The sequence below is a fragment of the Montipora capricornis genome, chromosome 12, assembly GCF_036669925.1.
Source record: "Montipora capricornis isolate CH-2021 chromosome 12, ASM3666992v2, whole genome shotgun sequence".
Lineage (NCBI taxonomy): Eukaryota > Metazoa > Cnidaria > Anthozoa > Scleractinia > Acroporidae > Montipora > Montipora capricornis.
The window spans coordinates 1,640,463-1,665,462 of NC_090894.1; the positions used below are offsets into that span (position 1 = coordinate 1,640,463).

The 25,000-nt window shown below is 38.4% G+C and overlaps 1 protein-coding gene and 1 pseudogene across 1 annotated transcript in view; one reads left to right on the top strand and one right to left on the bottom strand.

The window, feature by feature from the left end:
• Positions 1-7,105: 7,105 nt before the first annotated feature.
• Positions 7,106-8,225, bottom strand: LOC138027531 (phosphomevalonate kinase pseudogene; annotated as a pseudogene).
• An 86-nt stretch (positions 8,226-8,311) lies between these two features.
• LOC138026696 (dipeptidyl peptidase 3-like) overlaps positions 8,312-25,000 on the top strand; it is a 28,232-nt gene continuing 11,543 nt past the window's right edge. The window contains exons 1-10 of the mRNA XM_068874139.1: positions 8,312-8,621; positions 9,867-9,956; positions 12,706-12,843; positions 13,917-13,991; positions 14,908-14,998; positions 16,018-16,166; positions 18,238-18,368; positions 19,301-19,359; positions 20,907-21,101; positions 21,646-21,752. Coding sequence (XP_068730240.1) covers positions 8,325-8,621; positions 9,867-9,956; positions 12,706-12,843; positions 13,917-13,991; positions 14,908-14,998; positions 16,018-16,166; positions 18,238-18,368; positions 19,301-19,359; positions 20,907-21,101; positions 21,646-21,752 — 1,332 coding nt within the window. The 5' untranslated portion in view covers positions 8,312-8,324. The remainder of the gene's footprint in view (positions 8,622-9,866; positions 9,957-12,705; positions 12,844-13,916; positions 13,992-14,907; positions 14,999-16,017; positions 16,167-18,237; positions 18,369-19,300; positions 19,360-20,906; positions 21,102-21,645; positions 21,753-25,000) is intronic.

Sequence of the window (25,000 nt, forward strand, 5' to 3'; positions counted from 1 at the left end):
AAGTGGACCAAGCTGGGGTACCAGTAAAGATCTGTCAACATAACGTTCAGCAATGTCCTTGCACTAACAAGGTGTCAAGCCTTGTGCGCGCACAAAAATATGAATATGAGACTCCGGACGATCAACGTTGTTTTAACCCATCCAGGATCCACTTTGAAAACGTTGAATCGGTTCGTATGCCTGTCACTACTTGGTCTGAGACAACACTGTTCAATCTGCTGCATTACTTCAGGAACTGCACAACGCATAGATATTTAATTTCTTTGCACAAAAAGGTGTGTCCTGTTCTTGGAGAAACATTGTGGATTTCAGTTCCCGAGATCACAGACCTTAGAGATGAGAACAACACACAATCTTTCCATGAACATCGTCTTGACTTGGTTTTACCCAAATTATTTGACTTTGTGATATGCCAACGACGAAAGCTGTTGAGTATAGAAGATGATGAATTCGTTAATAGTCGAATTGGGCAGGTCCTTAATAGTAAGATTATGGAGTCCCTTCGGTCCAGTGCTTTTGGTATTTGTCCGTTACCTAATTTAACCTTCTTGTATTTAATACAATCATGTGAAAAGTTGGGAATTGAGAGCCATTTTCTTCGAGAATCGCTCCAAACCTCCAACTCATATACTGCTGTCACCATTTGATGATAACAGTTATATTATTATGATCAATTTTTGGAAATACGGTTTTGGAAAACTATGTTATTTTATAATTTTTGGATAACTATATTGTTTTATCATATGGAAAACCAGGCGAAATAAGTCAATAAGCAAAGCAATTGACGTAATGAGCGATGGAGCGTGCTTAATTGTTATGGCTCGAATGTGATGATTGTAATATTATTGATGAAAGTATTTCAGCTTACCATTTTGCGGTTCCATTTGAAAAGCATCTTTCCGTTCTATAACATTAAATCCTGAAAAACTAATTCATTTTAAAGGATCCTCAATCTTCTATATATCGTAGATACTTGAATGACGGGTTTTCCAAAAAATGAAGTGCGTTTAAATATTCACGTAATTCAATGGAACAGGAAAGAATCACCATAGCGTGATATTTTTGGAAAACAGGATGTAATACTCAGAAACAAAGAATGGGGGTTTCCAGCTCATTTTCTCTGAACTTACCCTCTTGTGTTCAAGGCCATAAGACTGTTTTGTGATTTTTTTCAGCCAATCTTAATGTATTATTTTTGGTAAACAGAGGATAAAGGAAAATTTCCTAAAAGATCAGTCGTGTATCAAGAGAATGGTTTTTTTTTAGAAATGGTTGAGAGTAGAACTGGTTTAACCGATTTGATGGATGATAATGACATATTGACAAATTTGCATTCATGCGTTGAAATGTGTTACCCTAGGAGACAGGATTTTTTTCTCCCTGACAAATGATTTTGTCATTGTAGTGTAAAATGAAGTTTATCTGGGAAGCCAACAATATTTCTTTAACTTCCTGGTTAATCCAATTTATTGCTACGACATACTAGTGCGAAGATTCTTTACATGAAACTCGTGCTTTTTGGGAATTTTGAGTTTCATGAAGTTACATCATTTGCGTGACATAGCTCCTTTAACACGAAGATTTTTCAACAATATAGCCCAGCTTTAATCCAGCCCAAAAACATTCAGATAGTAAAAAACTTCATATTTATGAACCATTTCTTCTGCTTTTGTGCTTGTCAGTATTGTGACTTGCGATAATTTTGCAAGTCTGTTTTCTCATAGATGTTTAGATTTTCAATTACACGGCCGCTCAACCCCACGATTGTGTAAATAGTTTACCCTGAAGTCAAAATAAATACGTTTCTCAGGAATCTGACAAAGAAGGCTTCCTGACCCAACAGAGGGAATGTAAATATTCAGTTAAATATTACAATAAAATTAAACTACCAAAGACGGAAGTTCTCTTGGCAGGTGCACCTTATGAATATGCATAATAAAACAATTACTGGATTCGGCTTTCGCATGATAGCGATAATTATCAAAATTATTGCTATCACGTGAAAACCGAATCCAATAATTGTTTTATTATGCATATTCCTGAGCTGAACTTGTAAAGATGAGAGGAATGACTCGTCCATTTTTATGGATGAGCGGTAAATGAAAGAATGTTTCTGCAGTTGGCAGTCTTCTTTCCTTTTCTCTGCTGGTTGGTGTGTTAGGTGACGTCACTTCGGCATGCATAAAACTATTGTCTGCAGGTATGACGTAAGAGAAAACTAGCTGCGTGCTTATAGCCAATCAAAATTGAGCAGGTGACACCAATGTATAATGAAGAAGATTCGTGGATTACGTCTATGTTCGTGCTGGGCCTCGAAGATCCACAGTCAAAGGAAAGGCTGATGAAGAGAGAACAGAGTTTAGAGAAAACGTTACAAGCTGCTCGTATTGTCGAAAGAAGCAAACAGCGCACAAAGAGATTAAAAGAAGATAACAGCAGAGTTGAGAAAGTGGATGTTGGAGGCGGAAAAGGTCAGAAGACTCATTGGGGAACGCCTCGTGGGAATTGTGGTATTCGGCATCCACCAGCTTCGTGTTGTGCTGCAGGGAGACTGTCTGTCACAAGGGCAGGAACATGAACCATTTTTCAACGCTGAGGTTATGTTTACTGGGGCAACCAGTGCAGAAAACAAGGACTGGGTTGAAACTGCCAGTTTTGGAAAGGTCCAAGAGTTGCTCAAATTAGATACTGGGGCCCAGTGCAATGTCCTACCTAAAGCTGCTTATGACAAAATAACGACAAAGCCTTTGCAATCCTCCTCAGAAAAGTTAGAAAGTTATACCGAAACGCGAATTAAACCTGTTGGAAAGTGTGAGTTGCCTTTTTGGGTGCGTGGGGAAAGGTATCAAGTTAGTTTTCAAGTTGTTGATTGAAACTATGTACCCCTCTTGGGTAGGGAAACATGTGAGAAGTGGCCTCTAATCCAGCGCATAAAGTGCCGTTAACGATAAAAGCATCCCAGATGAGTTCCCTGAAGTATTCCAAGGAGTTGGGTGTCTCCCTGGGGAGTATCACATTAATATCAACCTCTCGCGATCGGTTCCTCCTGTAGTGCACCCCCCTCCCCAGGCGAGGTTCCCACTGTAAGCGAAAGCCAATGAAGGAGGAACTGGACAGAATGGTGGAGGCTGGAATCCTAGAGAAAGAACACTTGAATGAACCAGCTTTTTGGGTAAGCAGTCTTGTTTGTGTTGATAAACCGGATGGGTCTAATCGTGTGCGCTTGGACCCGAGAGATGTTAATGTGGCCATTAAAAGAGAACACTACCCATTAGCGTTAGTCGATGACATTACAGCAAATTGTGCAGGAACCACAGTGTTTTCAACTTTGGATGCAGAAAAGGCATTCTACCAAATCCAGTTAGATGAGGAGAACAGTAAACTTCTGACATTTAATACCCCCTTTGGAAGGTACCGGGGATGCCAATGGGAATTAAATCTGCACCAGGCGTTTACCAAAAGAGAATGGAGCAAGTCTTTTGAGGGTTACCAGGTGTGAAGGTCATTATGGATGACATAATCATACATGACTGCAACACAGCAGAGCATGACACGTTCTTTTAGGGCTGTTTTGCAGTGTTCCCGAGACAGTAACCTTCGATTGAAAAAAGTCAGTGTCGTATCCATTAGAAGGAAGTGAAGATCCATGGCTATGTGTTCGATTCCCCAAGGATAGTTTGAGGACAGACCCGGAAAAGGTCATAGCTATAGTCGAGGTGTCCAGACCGACAGACAAGGCTGGTGTCCAAAGGATGTTGGGGATGGTCAGCTACGTCAGTAAGTTCCAAACCTGCAAGACCTCACCACACCGTTGAGACAGTTACTACATCACGATGTTCTGAGGCACTGGGAAGAGCAGCAGGAAACCAGTTTTGAAGCAATCAAAGAATCGCTTACCCTTGCTCCAGTGTTGATGCACAGAAAGCGTTGACCTTGCAAGTTGATGCTAGTTCAACCTGTCTTGGTGCTGCATTGATTCAGGGAAACAAACCAGTAGCTTATGGCTCAAAGGCACTTACAATGTCCAGAAAAAGTATGCTCAGATCAAAAAATAACTTTTGGCTGTAGTATTTGGTTATGCCAAATTTCCAGAGTATATTGTTGGCCAACAGAGAACAGAGTTGGCCTTCAGGTGTGAAGGTCATTATGAATGACATAATCATACTAATACAGTGTTATATGTTACAGTGGAATCAGATCATCAGCCTTTGGAGGCCATTATGAAGAAATCTCTATACATAGAACCCTTAAAATTGCGTCTGCAACGCATGCTGGCCGAAAGCCAGCGCTTCCCACGAATCACTGTATTGTACAAGCGTGGGGAAAGCTTACACTCAGCGGATGCTCCATCACGAGCCCACTTAGAAGGGTACCCGACAAGTGCTGAACAGTTAGACATCAACTTAGGGCATGTCTACCAATCAGCGCTTGGCTTCCCGCGGCAGCCCGCCGCGGTTCAAATCCTGATTGGTAGATTTGAAACGGCCTGTATTTCTTGAATTCCTTTGGTCGCTGAGTTTGGCACCGATCATATTGAGAAAGCTGTATTTGTGACTTCAGCATCGATTTTCTCGGAAATTGTTGGAGAGATGAAGCTCAAATGCGGCGAAGAGATAGAGAAAAAACTCATCTATCAAGATCCGTCGCCATTCAGGTGAGATTTTCAGTATTTTTGCGTTAATTCCAGTTAGAAATGGAGGAGGTCGCGGCTGACAGCCGCTAAGTTGCAAGCCTTGACTCCCTCTTGTCTTAACCGTCACCGACCAAAAGTAATTTATAAGACGCTTAAGACGGCTCAAGAAGGCGAAAAAACACCATACGTGAGTCGATTAAGGTTTTATTTAACTTAATTGGGATATTCAGACAGAGATGTGATTTAGATGTGCAATTTTCAGACCTTTAATCATAACCCTCATAGATTCTCTTCGTTTCATATAAACATGGATTAAACCACAAACACATAGAGTGCCCTGCCTGTGGTCTGTGGACCCTGTTTCTGATTTCATTTGTGTCTGAAAAATCGTCGCCCCTGTTTATGATTTGCACTTGGAAAATCCGATTTGTGACCCATACAATATGATTTTCTACCACATACTGTAACCTTTGATTTTCACAGTAAAAGGAATCGCTGTAAATAATCGAAAATTAGTCGCTATGCTGAACCTTCGATATCGATGCTCCTTCCGACTTTCTTCCTGGTGACTCAAGTTACCCAGAACACCTCGCCAACTCGGTGAACAATACCGATACCACCTTGCGCGCCCTGTTAAGCAATACCGATACCACCTTGCGCGCTCGGTTGAGCAAATCGACACTGAATTTCCCATTGCAGAATTGAGGAATATATGGAATATTCTAAATAAAATACGGAATATACGGAATATTCTAAAACATGGAAAATATGGAATATTTTGAAACACGCAATATACGGAACATTCTAAAACACGGAACATACGGAATATTCTAAAACGCGGGATGAGAGGCAAGTCTTAAAAATTGATATTTTTTCCGTGAACAGTCTGGGAAGGATAACATAAATTCGAATGATAATTTTACATTTCCTCGCAACAAAGGATTTAAAAATGTGTTACAGGAAAGAGTTCACCCCTAGGCGATATCTTTCCCCGCTTCCGTTTTTGTCCCTCTCGGACTGTGCCGCAGGAACACTTTCCCACACTGAGAAGGAAAAAATGGAGAAAGACGAACGCAAACGTTGCCCAGCATTGCCAAGCGTTCGCAAGGCAACGGTCGCGTTGCACTGATTGGTAGATTCGAATAGACTCAAATGTTTCGAATTCCTTTGATCTGGTTTCTTTCACCGATCATGTTGAGAAAGCTTTATTGTGGATTTTAGGATCGCCTTTCTCGGTGAATTTTCGAAGGATGAAGCTCAAATTCGGCGAAGGTATTGGGACATCCCTAATCGATCGGATGCTGGTGTTTTTAAGGTCAAAATTTCACTGGTTTGGCGTCAGTTTCCGCTTGAACAGGACAAAGTCACTGGCCAGTGTCTCGGTGTTGCTTGCCTTGTCAAGTTTCTTGACTCTCTAACTGGCGGTCGACAAAAGATCTCGCAAAATGACGCCTAAAACAGATCGGAACGACCAAAAAACATAACACAGGACTCGGTTGAAACTTTGTTTGATCTTTGATTGAATTATTTGCTTTAAACTTTTATTGGCGAGCAAATCGCAACCGCCGTAATATATCTATCCTTCTACAGATCGAGAGCAACATCACCGACAGAGGGTGGTCCGCCTGTGACCGATCATAACAACATCTGCTAGGGAAATCGTGTATGAGCGAATTAGGTTGTGTAACAAAGACCTTCAAAAAGGCAATGACTTAGCAAATCAGCCTTCAAAAGAAACGATAACATGTACATTATGTCTATTGCAATGGCATTTGAAACACTTACCATCGTCTTTCTACATCTTTTTTAAAACCCGCGTTTTAGAATATTCCGTATATTCCGTGTTTCAAAATACTCCATATTTTCCGTGTTTTAGAATATTCCATTTATTCCGTGTTTTAGAATATTCCGTGTATGCGGCAATTCCGCGGCTCCGTGTGTGGGCTTCAGCTCAGGGAAATTATGCTTTTCCACAGTTTCTCTGATTTTTTCAGGGTTAAGTTTCTTTCCCCATCTTTTAGTTCAGCTACATCTGGGTCGATATCATCGCCCGTGGCGTGTCCTTCTTCTTCGTAGGAATAAAGAAGGCTCTTCAGTAGTTTGGCAGGCTTTTTCCCGCAATCACGGTCAGTGACATTTCCCGATGGATTTTTTCGCTCTCTGAGCTTTTTATCTATGAATCACAGTCCAAATCATCATCGGCACGAAGACTTACATCGTCATCTGAATTATAGCCCTCAAACCTTTTGCGAGGCGGGGAATAATCGTCACCAGAGTGAGACAGTTCATCAGGGTAACCTACCGATTTTTGCTTCACCGCGGTGGCGCCTTTCCAAAATCCGCAGTATACGCTCTTTGCTGTCCAGAGCTGCACATCATTTCCAAAATGCTTGACATTTTGGCCATATTATGGTTGATGTTTCCAAGGTTTGCTCTAACCTACTACATGTAATCTCGGTCCTCACTCCGAGGGAAGAATTCTCATTTGGTTGTTTAATTCCCTCGATTCTTGGGCCGGTAGAAAGGGAATCACATGTCTCTAGCATCGAATCTAGCAAAATATTTTGACAAAGCATGAAACACAAATATTGAAAGTACCTCGTAACAAAAAGCTTCAGGAGTTGGATGTTGGAAAAACATAAAAGTGATAAACTTTCGAAGGTTTCTGTCTCCAAAAAAATAATATATACAATGCATATTGCATTAGACAGAGTAAAATATGTTAAATCTTACTTCCAGGAGTCAATGGGCTTATGGAGGGGACGACTTTTTGACTGCTTAACCCATTGACTCTTCAGTCGCCCGAGGACGCTCCCAGTTGATGAGTATAATCGTCTGGCATTAAACAGAGTAAAATCTGTTAAGCCTTATTCCGAGGAGTCAATGGGTAAACTCATTCTTCCAAGACCGCTGTCAAATTCCCACAAAAGTGCTCAGATGTAGTCTAGAGCTACCATGCATTTTCTGGTAAAACCTATTTTGCTACTTATCACGGTGGGCAAGAAAAGTCTTGCAAACAAATAATATGGCAGTTTAACTGGTAGTCGTTACCATCATTTTGAATGGTAACATCAAATTCTTCCTGATCAAGACCGCATTCAGATTCAGCATCATCTACACCTGGTGTGAACTCCCAGCCTCTTGACTTTCTCGTCTCCTCCGAAGCATTTATCCGTACACTGACAACGTTTTTGAAATTTTCTTTGAAATATTTCAAATCTGTTTTTCGCCTTGCATCGGATATTATCCACACAGAGGGGCAATTTTTATCACTGAAACCAGTGACCGTCATTTGTACTGCTAATCTGCAAAAATAGGATGGGTCAACGTTCCTCTTTTCTTCTCCCCATTTGATCATATCTTCACGATAGAGTTCCTTGTAATTTGAAGAATCTAACAAGCGATGAAAATCAAGTCCATTTTGCCTCGCATACTCGTCTTTCAAAGGGCCAGACAGTCTGATTATAGCACATCTGTCATAATAAAATCTTTCGCTCAGTTTTTTGGCAACGAAATCCTTTCCTGACTTGCGTTTTCCGCTAAAAATGAAGACAACTTTCGGGCTTGGGAAATCTGTCTTATTGTCCGCCATCTTGAATGGAAATGCATATACGACAGCAAGATCGAAAAAGTAAATCGCCGCTGATTACTTGAGCTCGTTTCAGTTCCCTCTCAGCCACTAGAGTGAAACATGGCTTCCGCAGAGGAGGTGGACGACTTGTCTCAGTACATAATTTCCCCAGACATTGATATCAACCCTTTGGATTGCAAAACGGCTTTTTCTGGATTAACTGAGAAAGAAAAGCTTTACGCTCATTATCTTTGTCGAGCCGCCTGGGAGGGTTCTCTTATTTGTTTGCTTCAAACTTCTCCCGAATCGCCAGCAATCTTTTTGCTTCTACAACACTTGTTCCACGCGGAGACTGTTGAGGAGCTTAAAGAAAGGACATTGGGGTCTGAAGATGGCCCCTCTAAGGAAGAATTTCAGGTCGGTTATAAAAAAAGAATAGTTCGAATTAATCAATTTTTAATGCTGAGAATACCCTGTCGTTTCCTGTGCCCCCCCCCCCCCCCCCCCTTCCCTTTCCCACCCAACCTTAATATTTTAGTTGTTGTTATGACAGCAAGCAGTAAATCTGACTTACTTAGACTTTTGTGTTGAATATTCAGAAGTTTATTGTGCCGCAGTGAAATGTATGCCTTTCGTAAGTTCGGAGATATCGTAACCTTTTAAATCTGAAATTAATGATTAATGAATGACGTTTACGTGCAAAAGTGAAGTATTTTACATTGTTAGAAAAGTGATGTCAATTATTGATAGGATAAAAATGTAAAACTTAACAGTTACCGGTAGTCTGATTATCCATCTGCTGTTTTCAATAGATTATAAATTGCAGATAGGGAATCTTCCTCGAAAAGCTTGATTAGAGCTTGCTAATTAGATCTCCTGCCATTGTATGTGTTTTATTAGCAGATAATTAATCCTAGAGAAATCATTACAAATGTAATATAATGGACAAATAAAATAAAATAAAATAAAAATGAAATGAGTGCTGTAGCCTAGTCATGTATATGTGCCAGTAATCTTTAGACCCTGTGCTCAGAGTTAATCTACCCTCTTATCATCATGTTTTTAAAATAGGCAAATGTTTCTGTTGTTGAGTGCAATTACATGTAGCTACAGTATTTAGTATAAATATTAGTATAATTATAGTATAATTAGTATAATTAGTATAATTATAGTAAAACAGTGGATAGCGTTGAATGCACACGCTGATTGGCTACTGAAACTTTGGATGTTCCTTGCCATTCACCTCCAAGCAATTTGCACAGAATTTGCATCCGGAAATGTTGTAATCTTTGCAGGAATGAATGAATTAAAATCATCTTTTTGTGCCATATTATCTCACTGTTTTAGTATATACCATTAACTTAATCAACTATTCACCTCAGTGTTGGTAGCCTGCGAATGCAGACGTATTTCCGTCGGTGGCTAGTGGTGAATATTTACCTCCCCGCTTCGCAGCTCGGTAAATATCCACCACTAGCCACCTCCACTTTGGTGAATACATGTAGTTGTTAATAATTTAGAAATTAAGCATTGACTGGACAGGAAGGGGAGTTGGAAGGGGAAATGACTGGATAGTGAAGATAGAGAATTGCGTGTAGGTAGGACTCAAGGAGTGTCGACCCAATGTAAGACTTTCTCACATTGACTATTTTCTATTCCTAGAACTTCTTAATTTATGCTGCTGCTTTCTACGGTAACCTTGGCAATTATAAATCTTTTGGAGACACAAAATTTGTCCCTGATTTACCAAAGGTACAATGTACATAATTGCATGTTAAATGTTTACATTGTTTTATACTGTATTAGCTGATGAATTTTATATCATTAATGGCCGTGCCGACAAAAAGAAGGTAATAAGTTACCAAAATTCCATTTTTGTGCTTTAAATACACTCTAACTTTCAGACTCTGAGGTTCAATTTCCAATCATTGTGTTTTTTTCCTCTGCTGTCAATCATTTTTGCAAAAGGGGTTAATGGGTCTCATTTGGTAGATCGTGATTGGATGATTTGGATGCACTTTGCTGATTTGTACATGTATATGTTTCCGGTAAAATCCGTTTTCAGGCTGAATCCCATTTTACCTGAGTTAGGTTGAATACATACTCAGATGAATGGAAGAAACTTTCTTGGAGCCTAAATTAAGCCTAGAGAAAAAATTAGGGTCAGGTTAGGATCAGTTTGGGTTATTATAAGTGGATATATCAATTGACTTATTATAGGAAAATAAATAATGATGAGAAGTCTGGTGTGTTGAGCATGTTTGTCGTTGTAGTGTAGTCACTGTGGTGAAGACACAGGACTATAGATCTGGAGGGCTAGAGTTCGAGAACCGGTAAATGCATAGTACAGTTCTTTGATCCCTTTCCATGTTCTAATGTTGACAAGTGTATGAATACAGAAACTGATAGGATGATCTAAAACATAAAGATGTGTTGAGAAGGGTAAGACAGTGCTTGAGGGAAGGTAAAGGTGTTTACAGTCATTTTTGTGGGGTTGATAGCTGCTTTAATCAAATGAGGATCACCAATTTAACCTCGGTAAAACGGATTCAACCTGAGAACGGATTTGACCGACAACATATATACTAGGGGTATGTTTTACCCACTACCTTTTTGCTGTATTAGGATTGGTGATGGTACAGAACAAGAGTTGAACTTCAGAACATGTACATATGACTTTGTTGTCGTTCAATTTTGATCTCTGATTTAATTTTTTTGGACCAGGTCAAATTTTTTTTAACCAGTACAGAATTTTTGATCCAGTCCAGATTTTCCTTTGGATCTGTTGCCCACTCTCTTATCGATCCACTTGACCACACAAGCACATCATGCAAATTGTCCATAATAATTTATAATTAAATATTTTATTATTCATTCGAGGCTGCCCTCAGTCCAAACTTTAATTTATTCACATTTAGTCGCCAGAGCCAGTTGTGGTAAATCTATCAGTGATAAAATAATATTAATGCCGTACTCAGTCGCCTATGCAATAGTGTAAAATACTAAATGAAATAGATTTCTATATAGAGAAATAAAGGAATTGAAAAGACTCACAAATAAATTGTTATTTAAATTTAATTTTTCTAATATGATTTTCAAGATAAATTGAAATTTATTAATATAGTAACAGTACAAAATAATAATAACAGTCATTGTACATAATGTTATTTTAATGTGGTTACTTTCCGGACGGTAGTCGCATACTGCTCTTGTTACTTGAAAATCGGATAAACAAATCTTGTAATAAACAAGTTATATTGCCAAATAATTTATTGAAATAAAGAACATCACTAATTTTTGGTTAGAAAAAGAGTTATCTTACTATGTGAAAGACAAAAAAGAGTTTAGCTCTGAAGAAGGGCTAACACTCAAAACATCAGAGCGAGGACAATGTGCAAACTCTATTTGAATTGGGTGCTTTATATAACCTACATGTGAAAGAAATTTATGCTTTTACTTCCAATAATCATGAACCAAAATTCTTAAGTTAAAGCCAATAACAGGCAACATGCGGAGCCCTGTTTTAGACTAAACACTTCAAATTAGTTTCTCCAATCACTACAATGCATGCCAATCCTTTACTGTACCTAGAATGCAGTGTTTGACACTTGCAGACTGTAGACTGATCCTAACTTACAGTCATTGAAAGCTAACCATTTTAAAATGGGTGCATAGATGTAAATGCTCTTTATCAGCGCAAATCAAATGGGTACTTATACATAAATACTGTTTTATTAGTGCTATTTGTACACAGTCTGCAGTATGTCACCTGCAGTTGTCATACATCTCCTGGAATCCTAACTGTTAATAAGACAGTGCATAACCCTAATTGCTAAATTGAAAGCTTAACCCTAATTTCTAAAAATCGAGCAGTGTCCCTTAAACCTTAGTACTTGAAAGCTAACCATTCAAAGTGCATGCTTAACCCAAATCACCAAGCTGCATGAGCATTTGACCCTAATCACTAAAACTGTTGGTCTTTGACAGCACTAGAGACAAGGATCCACCCTAATAAACACACTCCATAAAGAGTTCTACTTAAGTACAGAAAGATGTCCAATTATGTTGAAATAGGTGGTGTTACAAAAAAAATTGGACTGGTTCAAAAATTCTGTATTGGTTGAAAAATTTTCAACTGGTTAAAAAAAATTAAAGCAGAGGTCAAAATTGAACTACAACATATATACATGCAGTATTTCAAAAGGTCTGAGAGATACTGTACCTTTTGTTTATTTGAAGAATGTGCACAATCCTATTTGGTGAAGTAATGGTCCCTGGTCATTAAAAAAATAAAATAAATAAAATTTAGTTTGTACTACTTAATATTGCTGCTTCAGTCAGTGGGTGAGTAAATTGCTTTGATCATCCACTGAAGTTTTCTTTAGAAACTTACCCCATTTGCTATTTTTTACTTAGTATATGTATATTTATTAAGTAATTAATATGCTGTAAATGTTTGCAGGTTAATTGTCATTGTTTTTTTTTTTTTTGACGTAATCAGGAAAAGTTACGGAAAATCTTCTTTGCAAGCAAGGCATATGAAACTGACTCCAAGAGAATAGAACAGTTATGGAATTCCTGTGGTGAAGCTATGTACTCTCTCAGCCCCAAAACACGGCAACTTGGTCTAGGACAACAAGTATGACTAACATTACATGTACATTGGTCACATTTATTGTTTGTAGTAGATGCATCTGTTCAGGCAAATTATGCATCAATTGACAGGCCATGTCATTTGTCTTGAGTAAAGACAGGAAAGTAAAAGGGCCCACATTGCTCATCTGGGAAGAACTTGGAGAAACAGTTTTAGTGGGTCTATGAAAACATTTTCGTATGTAAGACGGGCACACGATGAGTAATCGTTTGCATCGATCTACACTACATGTAACTAATCCACTTAAGTGTATCTTGGAAGATTATAATTACTTCCCAAGATACATTGTTGTTCATCACTTAAGATACATGATCTGTCTTCTGTGATCCTTCTGTTCTTTTTATACAATGTACTAGAGAGAAGCTAATAATATACAGCAGCGTTTGCCAAAGTTTATCCCAGAAAAATGTTGAGTCTCAATCAATCAATCAAGTTTGTTGTCATATGTGAGGCATGGTTGCCCAGTTGCCCAAGCCAGAGGCTCAATGTTTTAAAAACGTAAGACTATAAAACTAGATTGGCAGGGAAGACTTTTGGTGTCAGACAAAGCTTTTGATGTCAGACAGAGCTTGTATATTGTTAAAAATTTTTAACAAATGAAATGTTTAAATTTTTTTGAAGGCACTGTTGCCAAAAGCAGCCATGCTTTAATTCAGGGCATCAACGGTGTCTATACATGACTATAATATTTTCTTACCAATTTTGTGCAGTCAATTTTCTCCAAGTGAGTGCTCAAAAGTACTATAATTCAAAGCTTGTACTTTGAAGCCATTTAGGCAAAGTTTCTTTCTTCTGTCAACAAAATGATATGTCAAACCACTTGAGTGTTGATTGGTGTTAATTAGACTGAAAATAATCTTTTTTTTTTAACTTAATGTCACATGAGCAGTCTACAATACTTTGTATGTACAGTACTTCATTATTTTGATGTGAAAGTCATACACGAAGTTTGTTCATATTGATTTACAATGTATTATCAATAATAGTTTTCTACTGTTATTACCTTAGTGGTTCCACCTGATTAAAAAGTGCTCATTTAATGAAAAATTAATTTTCAGGGTCTGTCAACTTATTATTCTAGCAATTGTAGCAAGGATGATGCAGAATTTGCTCAGAAATTTATGAAAGAAAAGGTATTGTTGTTGTTTTCTTTTTTTGGCATCATATTTTAAAATGGAGAAATAAACTTGAATAGTGTGTTTGGATTTACATACAATAATTACATTATTTTGAGAAATCAGTTTCTGGGACAAAGAATGATCTTGGCAGTTGACACTGTGGTTCCAATAAGCAGACAGCCAACAAAAAGAATTCATTTGGCTACTTCACTTGGAGAAGTCGGCTGCTTTTCCCAAAGTTGAAGTAATTAGAAGCATATTGTTTCAAACCAATTAAAGATTGAAAATCATTTTGACAATGTCAACACTCACTTTACTCTATACCCAAACCAGACACCAACTTGAAATTTTAGTGAAACCCTTAATTAATGTTGACTGGAAAACAACATTTAGATTGGTTTGCATAGTAATGAAGAAAGGAGGGCATGATTCAATAGAGTTGTTCAAAGAAAATTTCAAACCACAAGTTTAACATTAAAAATTTTGTTAAACATTCAAGCTATATGTCATGCATAACCAACTAGTTCTGAATTCTTGTGGATATTTTCCTTGATAAATACAGTGTATAGAAAATAGTTAGTTGTGAACTCTAGTTAATTTTGTTATAAAATAAACATTGTTTGAAAAATGAAAACTATTTCAATCGTTTGAAGAATTATTGTTCAGTTATTGTGCATTTTTCGTAGCAATTTTCCGAAAAAAAATCTCAGAAGCTTCAAAGCTGGGGAATTAGAATGTTAATTTCAGCTTGCATTGTGGACATCAGTGACGTGTGACATAGCTTGACTGTAATAACTGATTAAAATGGACCCTTTTGTTTTAATAATAATTATTTTTATAAAGGCTCTATGATTTTTTTTCTGTTGTTAGTATTAGGTCATTTTCTGTTGTTATGAAATTCTTTCTTGATATTCTTATTTGGCGTAATCAGACAATAGAGACCTACAACACCAGACTTTTTAAGGAGGAAGAGGATGGTCTTAAGAATTACATTCTTCGCTTGGCTTCTGTTGCAACAACTGGTGAGGTCAAGAATTTATTTAATGTATGCAACAGTAATTTAGTGCCCAAGATTGTTTGCATGAATTTTCAACGATGATAATGAAGATGATGATGATGATGATGATCATAGTAATAATAATAATAGAAAAATATTTGCAAGATATCCATGTTGGCCTGGAGGCACACACAATGCAGAAGACTATGCTCCTACTAGGCTCTACAAGAATCCTTAGATGAGTTATAGAGTGCTAATTAAGGCAGCTTCCTGCTGCCAGCCCTAGACTTTCCAGTAATGCTATACTGTGTAAAATTCATATTAATTATTATTTAATAATAATAATAATAATAATAATAATAATAATAATAATATTTAATGATAATGATAATGATAGATAATGATAGATAATGATAAATTATGGTAATGATAATGATAATGATAATATAATAATAAAAATACAAATACATGTACATGTAATCATCATCATCGTCATCATCATCAAAGAGAGTTGTAATGGATGCACATATCCTCACACAACAAGGGGTTGTAAGCCTACCACAGTCCACCACCTGGAACATGTCACACTGATGCAGCAGTCAGTGGAATACTTAGCATTCCATCCCTGCCAGTGGGAGAGGTGGTTGGGAGCAAAAAGGCGAACCAAAAAGCGCAGCCGAAAGATCCGCAACAATCTGCAATGTTGAGCTAGTAAATGCCCTGGAGCATGCAAAGGGCGCCACCCAATAGCTTTAGTTTGTAACACTGCTGACCAGCAATGCCTTGATTTTAACTTTGCCTAAATTTCATTTAGCCACATTAATAATAATAATAATAATAATAATAATAATAATAATAATAATAATAATAATAATAATGACTTTTGTTGTTAAAAACAATCTGCTGCCAATTAAATCATAATCTGGCATTAGATTGCTGCCAATGAAAGTTTTAAAGTTTTTCGTATCATATTGCATTTCCTAAACAGGGGGCTTTCGGGCACCTTTCCGTTGTTCACACTGGTTATTAATTGTGTCAATGCAGCTGAACCATGTCTTGGAGCAAATGGAGAAGAAGATAAAGTGGCAGCCATTTTAGGTTCACATGAATTTAAAAGCTGCACATTCAGAGTAGAAAGAGGAGACTATTCAGGAATTTTAAAAAATGTTGTAGAAAATCTGGAAAAGGCAAAGGTAAAAATATTATTATTAGTATTTACACTGAATTAAAAGTATTCAGTATCCACTCTGTATTTTAAACATTTTGTTGTAATGAGCCATTTACAACTAATCTTTTTTTGGACTTCTTTTCTAAAGGGAAATTTGGACTTAATGGAACTTAGAATGCAATGTGTTCCTCACCAAATTTACATTACATGACTTTTTCATCATTACGACAACTTGGAGTGCGTTCGATTGACCATATTCCGGAATAGGAATACGTGGAATAGAAGTTAGAAATCCTTCGTTTTTAAGGAGACTCACATTAAAAATTAATTGTCAAACACCTGTTAAAATGCTATTTTAAACATATCTTTATTATCCTTGTTGCTTCAAAATGCCAGACATATCGTTTTAATTCATCACTCCGCGTATTCTTATTCCTTCTTATTCCGGAATAGTGTCAATTGAACGCATCCTTGCTTATGCAAAGCGCTTTTTTGTTTGGCAAAAATAATTAATGTCTACATGTAATTGTTCAGCACCAATAATACAATATAATTTTTATTTTTTTGACACTTTCACTGAAGCACATCTTAGATCTAAGCCAAAAGTGTCCCAAGTGGACGAACAGAATAATTAACGGCTGCATTTAAAAGCAAAAGATATGGGCAAGTTTTAAATAAAAAAGAAGAACTTTCGTTGCTTTATTTTTTAGTTTCTGGTCTTCTAGTATGTTTCTCTGCTGCTTCAGGCTATTTTGTTCGGTCATTTTAATTAAAATGCAGATCGTGGAGATAACAGATTGTGCAGATCGAGCATACTTTATTACTTGCCTCTTTTTCAAACAAGAACGGTTCTAAGGTGGTCAAACACTGTTTTCACCGCATGCAAGTTTTGTGTTTCAGCTCGTAACGAGAAGTATCATGAGAGGGAAGTCCCTTTCAAATACACCGATCAATTTTTATTCCAACAACAACAATGTGTTATTCTGCATAGTTTCATGAGCAATGTTATATTTTCTGTAGAAGCCATTGAAGTCCAATCTCGACCCCAGAGCTCTTCTCTCGACTAAGGGAGAAAAGAGCTCTGAGTGTTGGCCTAGTACCAAGACGTAAGACGTAAATTGCGTCACCGCCACGTGACGCGTCATCCCATGTGATAATCGAGATGTTCGATCTCCAAGACTATCGCGCATGTTTAGAACAGAAAATTAGTGCTCGAATCTAAAGGTAGCTAGAATTTTTTTCTTTAGATAATCACAAAACGAAACATCAAGCATCTCCTGTACGTGTTGTAAAATGCATTGTTTGGGTATATTTTTACAAATAAAGGGACATCACTTGTCGAACCTTTTTCTGGTTACCAAATGAAAAGGTATTCAATCTGCACAATCTGCAATCGGCACGATCTGCCTTTTAAAATGACCGGTTTGTTTTTTTTATTGTCACTGTTGGTTTATCTTTCCAACATTGGAAGAATGTTTACCGTGACACTGAACACCCCTTGACTTAAAGCGGCTGAGAAACACAGAAGACAAGAGAGAAGCTTTTTTTCTGCTTCTTTTCTTTCACTTTCGTGTACAGTTATGTCTTAATACAAGTTCTTACAATATTTTTTCTGCTCGTCTTCTTGGGTAGTGGCAATTCACATCTGTTCTTCAACTATGCAGGTGAATAAATTAATACAGTGCAGTGCAGAAATAAGCGTCCAAATAAACACGTAGTCTACGAAAATTGCGCACAGGCGTCTGCGTTTTTGACATGCGCATCAATAATGAGCTTTTTCGGAAGGTCATTAGCATGTATGAACTTGCTCATGTCTGTTCATTGATGATACTTTATCGTTAATTCAGTGACCCTTTTAATGCAAGACAACAGCTGTTGAGGCAGCGGAAGTCTTGAGAAGCCATGGCCACTGATCCGATACCGCGTGTTTCAATATTAATGAAGCAACGGATCAATATTTGCATGTGGTTATCGGACACCGCAGAATTGAATGGAAAAAGATTCTGCCTTCTAAACGTCTTGTAGAAACAGAGATAAATTCGCCCAAAGTACAGTATGTTCTTTATTTCTGTTTTCATTATGTCTTTTGACTTCAGGAATTTGTTTCCAATGACAATGAGCTTTCCATGCTAAAAAACTACATACGCAGTTTTAACACAGGCTCAATTGATGCTCACAAAGATGGCTCAAGGTTCTGGATTAGAGATAAGGGACCCATTGTGGAAACGTGAGAAGTTACTTGTTATGCTATCTTCAATGATTCATTTAAAAACGTGTTGTGTTCTCCTTGTTTGGCTTTGTGCGTTCGACACTACTTTGCCGTGTTTGTGCATGCTTTAAAACATGTCGAGATAACATGCACAAAAATGAAGATTTCATCATGAATCTTCACTGTATTATTTGGTACTGTAATAGATAGTTTCAATCACGTGATGAGACGGTCATGTTGGTACACAAAACAATAACAAATTATGGATCGTGTTTGGCATTAGAGAGCAAGTTCCAATCGAGTGTCGTAAAAAAACTAAAACCAAAGTAATTACTTTGGCCAATCAAAAAGGACGGAGACAATCCAGTAACCAATCAAAACTCGAAGTAATTATATGTAGCCGACACAAAGCTCGGGAAAATGTGTACGCGCGAGTCACGATTGGTTTTGGTTTCACTTCTGATTGGTCGAAAACGTGGCGCGAGAACTTTAAACCAATCACTGAGTGAATTAATACAAAACCAAAGCAATTCCCTAATTACTTTCGGCACTCAATTGAAAACCGCTCTATGATAGTTAAATTCCCAAAAGACGTTTTTCTCTATTGTCCTCTGCACCAACATGGCGGCTGTAGATGAAATGAAAACCTTCTAAAGCTTTTATTTTATTCAAAGATAAAGCTATTTTTTCTGGTTTTGTTTTGTTTTTGTTTTTTTTTTTCAGTCTTTTGTTTTCAGTTAAAGTATCATTGGCGATTTGCTATGCCACCCATCTTAAAACACTGTTAAAAGTATTTGGTTATTAACTGCTTCAAGTTGTACAATTTGATTTATAATGAAATTAAAGCTGTAAAGCAGAACAGAATCTTAGTTTGTTCAGTAGCATGGCTGGTCTCCTTTCACTGTCATCATCATCCTCATAATTATGATTAATATTTTCTTTTTTCACAGCTATATAGGATTCATTGAGACGTACAGGGACCCATTTGGTGTTCGAGCAGAATATGAAGGTAAGTCTTATTTTCCGTCTTACGTGAAGTGGAAAATACCATTATGATCATAATACTTTTTTTTTGTCCACCCAACTTTTGAATAAGCATTTTGACCTTTGTAAGTCCCAAGAGAAACGGGAAACAATGCGTATTCAAAATTTGGGTAGAAAGACTGAACATTATTTTGTGCTAGTTGTCGAAAGGTTTGCATGCTTTTCTTCAAGTCAAAACGTGAACTAGTAGCTTAAAGGTTAGAGATCGAGTTACGTTTAGCTTAGGATAAGGCCGCGATGACTTTTCCAGCCTACGTAAGAAGGAGAACTAGGGCGACACTTGAACACTCTTTAGCGATAGCTTTTCTTTCTTCAATAGAGAGGTTGGGGACACTTCGTGACGTTTGTCATACACAACTTGCATTTCTTGGAAGTATGTAACAGGTTTTCCCTGCAATGCCGTTTTGTAAAGCATGATCCTCTCGCGGCTGCGATAACGATAAACTTGGTGGCTTAATTCTTCGCAAGACAGACCAGTGACAGTTCACTCAGAATCTATTTATGGCGTAATTTAACCAAAAGCTGACACGTTCTATCCACTATGATGAATCCTTAAGTATGGGTGTACTTAATTTTTGCAGAATTGTTCACAATGTTAATTTCTTCGCACTGTTTCTTGCGCTACGATGACTTGTTTCCACTTGTTTCCAGGGCTTTTTTTTGGCTACTCCAAACTATATATACTGTTACAGCAATTACCGACGGCGAGATGACAAAATTAGCGATTTCATTTAACCACTAGAAGCGTAACCTCTACTACTTATACTTTTTGACTTACGGGGCAAACTACTACCTTACAATAACCTAAGGTACAACTACTTAACTGTCCGCTAGCAAAGTTCTTTTCGTGACACTTGCAATAATTTAGTCGTATCAAATCAGGAACTTTACCCACTTGTCCAAAACAACTGTCACTTCTTTAGTCTCACAGGACATCGCTTCCTCTATCATTCCTCAATTTATCACTTTTTACAGCATATCTATTTAGTATTGCTGACTGATGAAAAGTGACCGATGTAATTCTAGCAAGTTGTTGCATGCAGAATACTCTCGCCGAGAATTGTCTGAACTTTCTATCCCTACAACAATACAATAGAAACAACAAGCAGACTCAAAACAGGTTATTTGCTCCCCTGCATATTGAGACTGAGAAATTCGCTGTTGATGAAAAAAAGAAATTCACAAATAAAAAGCTAGATCGGTAACTATTCTATACGGCAGCTACCATATTGAACAATCGTGCACGTACACCTGTAGGTGTCAAAAGATGAGAAAACTTTCCCTAGTGGTAGTCGGAAAACGATGCTTGAATTTCCTGTCATTTCAGTTAGAAGTTCGTCTGAGAGTTTCAATCTTTGCGGTGGAAGGGGCTGTACACTTTGGAGTTCCAACCAGAAGTACTTTTTTTTTTTTTTTTTAATTTCAACCAATGGTAGACTCTTAAGGGTTATTAAAAACCCTGGCCAAGGGTCTCAGGGGTCCAGCTATGAGTGCTTCAATTTCTATTCGCAGGTTTTGTGTCTGTTGTAAACAAAGAAATGAGTGCAAAGTTTACATCGCTAGTTACCAGTGCTGAGCAACTTCTACCGGCTCTCCCTTGGCCTTCTGCCTACGAAAAGGACAAGTTTTTGCGACCAGACTTTACTTCACTTGACGTTTTGGGCTTTGGAAGCAGTGGAATACCGGCTGGAATTAACATACCAAACTGTACGTTTTTGTGGAAAAAATCAGTTAATTTATAATTAGGGAATTTTAACTTTCCACTATTGTAAGTATTTCGCGCGCGATTAGCGACGTTTTTAAGCCGCAAACGACAACCGGAAGTGAGCTGTTTTCCCTTTTTACTTATCTATCACCGCCACCTTTATATTTCTAAGTATCTCTCCTCCATTAGAGGTGATTAGGGTGAAAATCTGGGAGACATTACTGTCCAGGCATGCGACATGTTCACTTCCGGTTACCGTCCACGACGCAAAGACGTCGTGTGCTTAAACTCCCTAATATCCTATCTCGTTCACGTCGTTATGTCTCATGAATGTGAACTCCGGAATAAAAATGTATACGATACTCTGTTCTCGAGGGGGGGGGGGGGGGGGGGGGGAGGGGGGGATATGTTGTGACTCATGAATATTAATGTAAACGCTACTCTCTTTTCGGATGTAGTGGGTGGTGGTTGCATTGCTTCTACGAGTGTTTCAGTTCCCGGTGAAACACTCCCGTCCATATGATAATGTTTTACTTTGTGATACAGACGATGATATTCGTCAAGAAGAGGGCTTCAAGAATGTCTCGCTCGGAAATGTACTGGCCGCTCAGTCTGTGGACAAAAAAGTGACTTTTCTCAGCGACGAAGACCAAGTATGTGAAATTCCTGTAATAATCAAAGGGGGACGAGAAGCTTTTGTGGGGTCTAATTACTCGTGGAAAGGAAAGGAAAAGGAAAAAACCTTATTTAAGTGTCTAGTCGTTCTAGCGCTGGAGCAATAATTGGGGACACTGTAAACTGAAATGAACAATGAAAGTAAATCAAGTCAAATGTTGGTTTTTGAGGAGAGGGGAAAGCGGAGTACCCGGAAAAAACCTCTCGGTGCAGAGTAGAGAACCAAAAAACTCAACCCACATATGACGCCGAGTCCCGGAATCGAACCCGGGCCACATTGGTGGGAGGCGAGTGCTCTCACCACTGCGCCATCCCTGAAAGGTTTGAAAGTGGGTCATTTGAAGGGATTCTGCATTTTCTGACCTCATAGAAGTTACCCTGCGTTCCAGAGGTTATTTTCTCGCTATGAAAAGAGCGAGTCACGAAGCGGCGAGAAAAACCTCTGGTACAGGCCGTTAAAAACCTCACTTCCGTGCAAATCAACTTATTTTGATTGACTTCCAGAGTAAGAGTTTATCTTAGAAACTTGGGCAAACTGGTTGTATCCACGTGATAAAAATATTTGTGCAATGTTTACCGGTCACTCTACTGGGAAATTCTCACGGTGGAGTGAATTAATCGTTGTCACTGTGACGTAACAAAAAAATAAAATCGAAACTGTTCAATGAAATAAGCCGAAAACTTGGAATGTTGTAGGAGACAAATTCATAAATCACCTCACCAGTACTCAAGTGTGTGCGATACATCGTTTCTGAGTTTTTTTGTCGAAGCGTTTCACGCAACTATTATTTGTTACAAATGCAAACGTGAATTGGAGAAATACGAAAATTGCATTCAAGTCCTAGAAGTAGAACTGAAAAAATTTAAAGAACTTTACGAGTCCTGGAGCAGTTTCAATATGACTCGAGGCATTGAGGTGTAAAGATGTCAGAAGCTCAGTCACACCTTCGTCAAATTCCCAAACAAAATCAGAGTGCTTGTTCGATTACGCCCCCTCTAAGGCCACCCAACAGCAAACATTCAGCCAGCGTCAATGAGACGAATTAACCTCAATCTGCCAGCCATGAATTTGTGATTATCGTGTCGCTATCGCTACTGTACCGTTCATAGTCTTCTTGTATTACACCAGTGAATAACCGGTTTGATCGTCCCCCTCGACTTAACGAATGGCAATCCTTATGAAAAAAACGGTTTGTCGATCGACCAATGAAATCTCCAGGGTCAAAAGTTGACTCTGGTAGTGGAAAGCGCAACGTGATTGGGGGAGCATGTTCAGAAAGGTTAACAGCCTGTACCAGAGGTTTTTCTCGCCGCTTCGTGACTCGCTCTTTTGTCACTCTTTTCATGGCGAGAAAATAACCTCTGGAATCCAGGGTACATAGAGGTTACTTTTTGAGAGGCAAGTGAGGCCTTTTTTTGTGGATTTGGTTCGGTTGGTCGCCATTTTAGGTGTCAGTACCCACATTTCTTTCTCTCCCAAATTTTCCTCGGTTTCATAAGGTCGACATGGATAGCGTGGGCCCAGGGGCATAATGTTAATTTTTCATATTTTGGGCAAATCCTACGCGATCTGGGATTTCAGCATTCCCGATCACCCTAGATTTTGCCGACCTCCTTGACAGTACAAATTTGAGTTTTCATATGTTAAGTATGATTTACTGAGAATCGCAAAAAACCAGGAGTCGTCGGCAAAATAGGAACAATCCCGATTTTCTCGTACTGGTTGACGATCTTTCCAGAGGATCGTGGTGTTTGCGATTTCTAGCTTTTTGTAGTTGGGAAATCTGGTGACGGCAATGGTGTTCTATCGCCGCCAAAAATCAATGGCAATGCGGGTATGACACTTTTTAAACATTCATGAAGTGGAGAGAGGTACAGTAACTGAAATACTCATGCAAAAGCCATTTTCAAGTAGGATCTTGGACGTTGTACCACACATCGCCTTGTCTCGTGTAACTGAAAAGTTACGAAATATTTTAAGAGAATTATCGGTTATTTGCCTGCTGGGAGATCCTAGCAGAAACTAAGAGCAAGGAACTTAAAATAAAACATACTGTATAATGTATGGGGTAAAAAGAAAAGGGAAAAACACTAACCAGACACACTCAACCCGAACACGAACATTCTCCTTTCAAACTCCCAACATAGTGCTAATTCCCTTCACTTTGAAGCCTTGAGCCCTTAAAAAAAAAGGTAGTTTCTCTGGCGTCATTTCAAACGATGGCCTTCCTCGAGCGCCAGAATGATTTGACTGGGCATGATAACCTTGCTCAACTGGTGCGTTGGAACTGTGATTCGCTTCAATCTATATAAGGGCCTCATAGGGAGTGCTCATTGTAGTGACGATATAATCAGGTACATCAAGATTGACCAGCATCCAAATTATATAGTCTAATCTTAGAACTATTGATCCCATTCCGCTGGAATTTTCCAATCTTTCAATCCTGAAAATAAGGGTCGTTTATAGCTCACACAAAACTGTACAAAGCCCCCATTATCCTGATTTTCGGACTTGATCAAGGCCCTTTCGAGAGGAGACTACGTCACGCTTGACATTCGATACCTTTGTGGCGGAAATTGCACGCCCTTTGCAATGCCCTTTGCAAGTCAACTTTTCTCGACGATGTTGTATTCAGGTAATCCAACTGACGAAATCGGCTAGACGAACTGGATATTTCGCGACAACGTTGAATGAGAAGAGTACTATTTTGACAGACTTAACTGATTAGAGTGTAATTTGAAGTGCTAGGTCTCTATCCCATATGAACCATTTGAGAGTTAGCCCTACTAATGGAAATGGGCCCACACAAGGACAGAGAAAAACTCTGACCAGGGTGGGAATTGAACCCACGGCCTTCGAGTTAGATCACCGCTGCCCTACCGACTGAGCCACAAGGTCAGACGGGAGCAGGCCGTGGGAACTGAAGATGCTAAAGTCACGGCAATGAACATGTACAAGGACAAGGAAGGATTACGTTTTTGCAAACGTTGGCCATGTAGCACTTATATTTGAACAGACTTAACTGATTAGAGTGTAAAGTGAAGTGCTAGGTTTCTACCCCATATGAACCATGTGAGCTTTAGCCCTACTAATGGAAATGGGCCCACACAAGGACATAGAAAAACTCTGACAAACTTAACGCTCTCATGGTTCATATGGGGTAGAAGCCTAGCACTTCACGTTACACCCTAATCAGTTAATATAAGTCTGTTCAAAAAATACAAG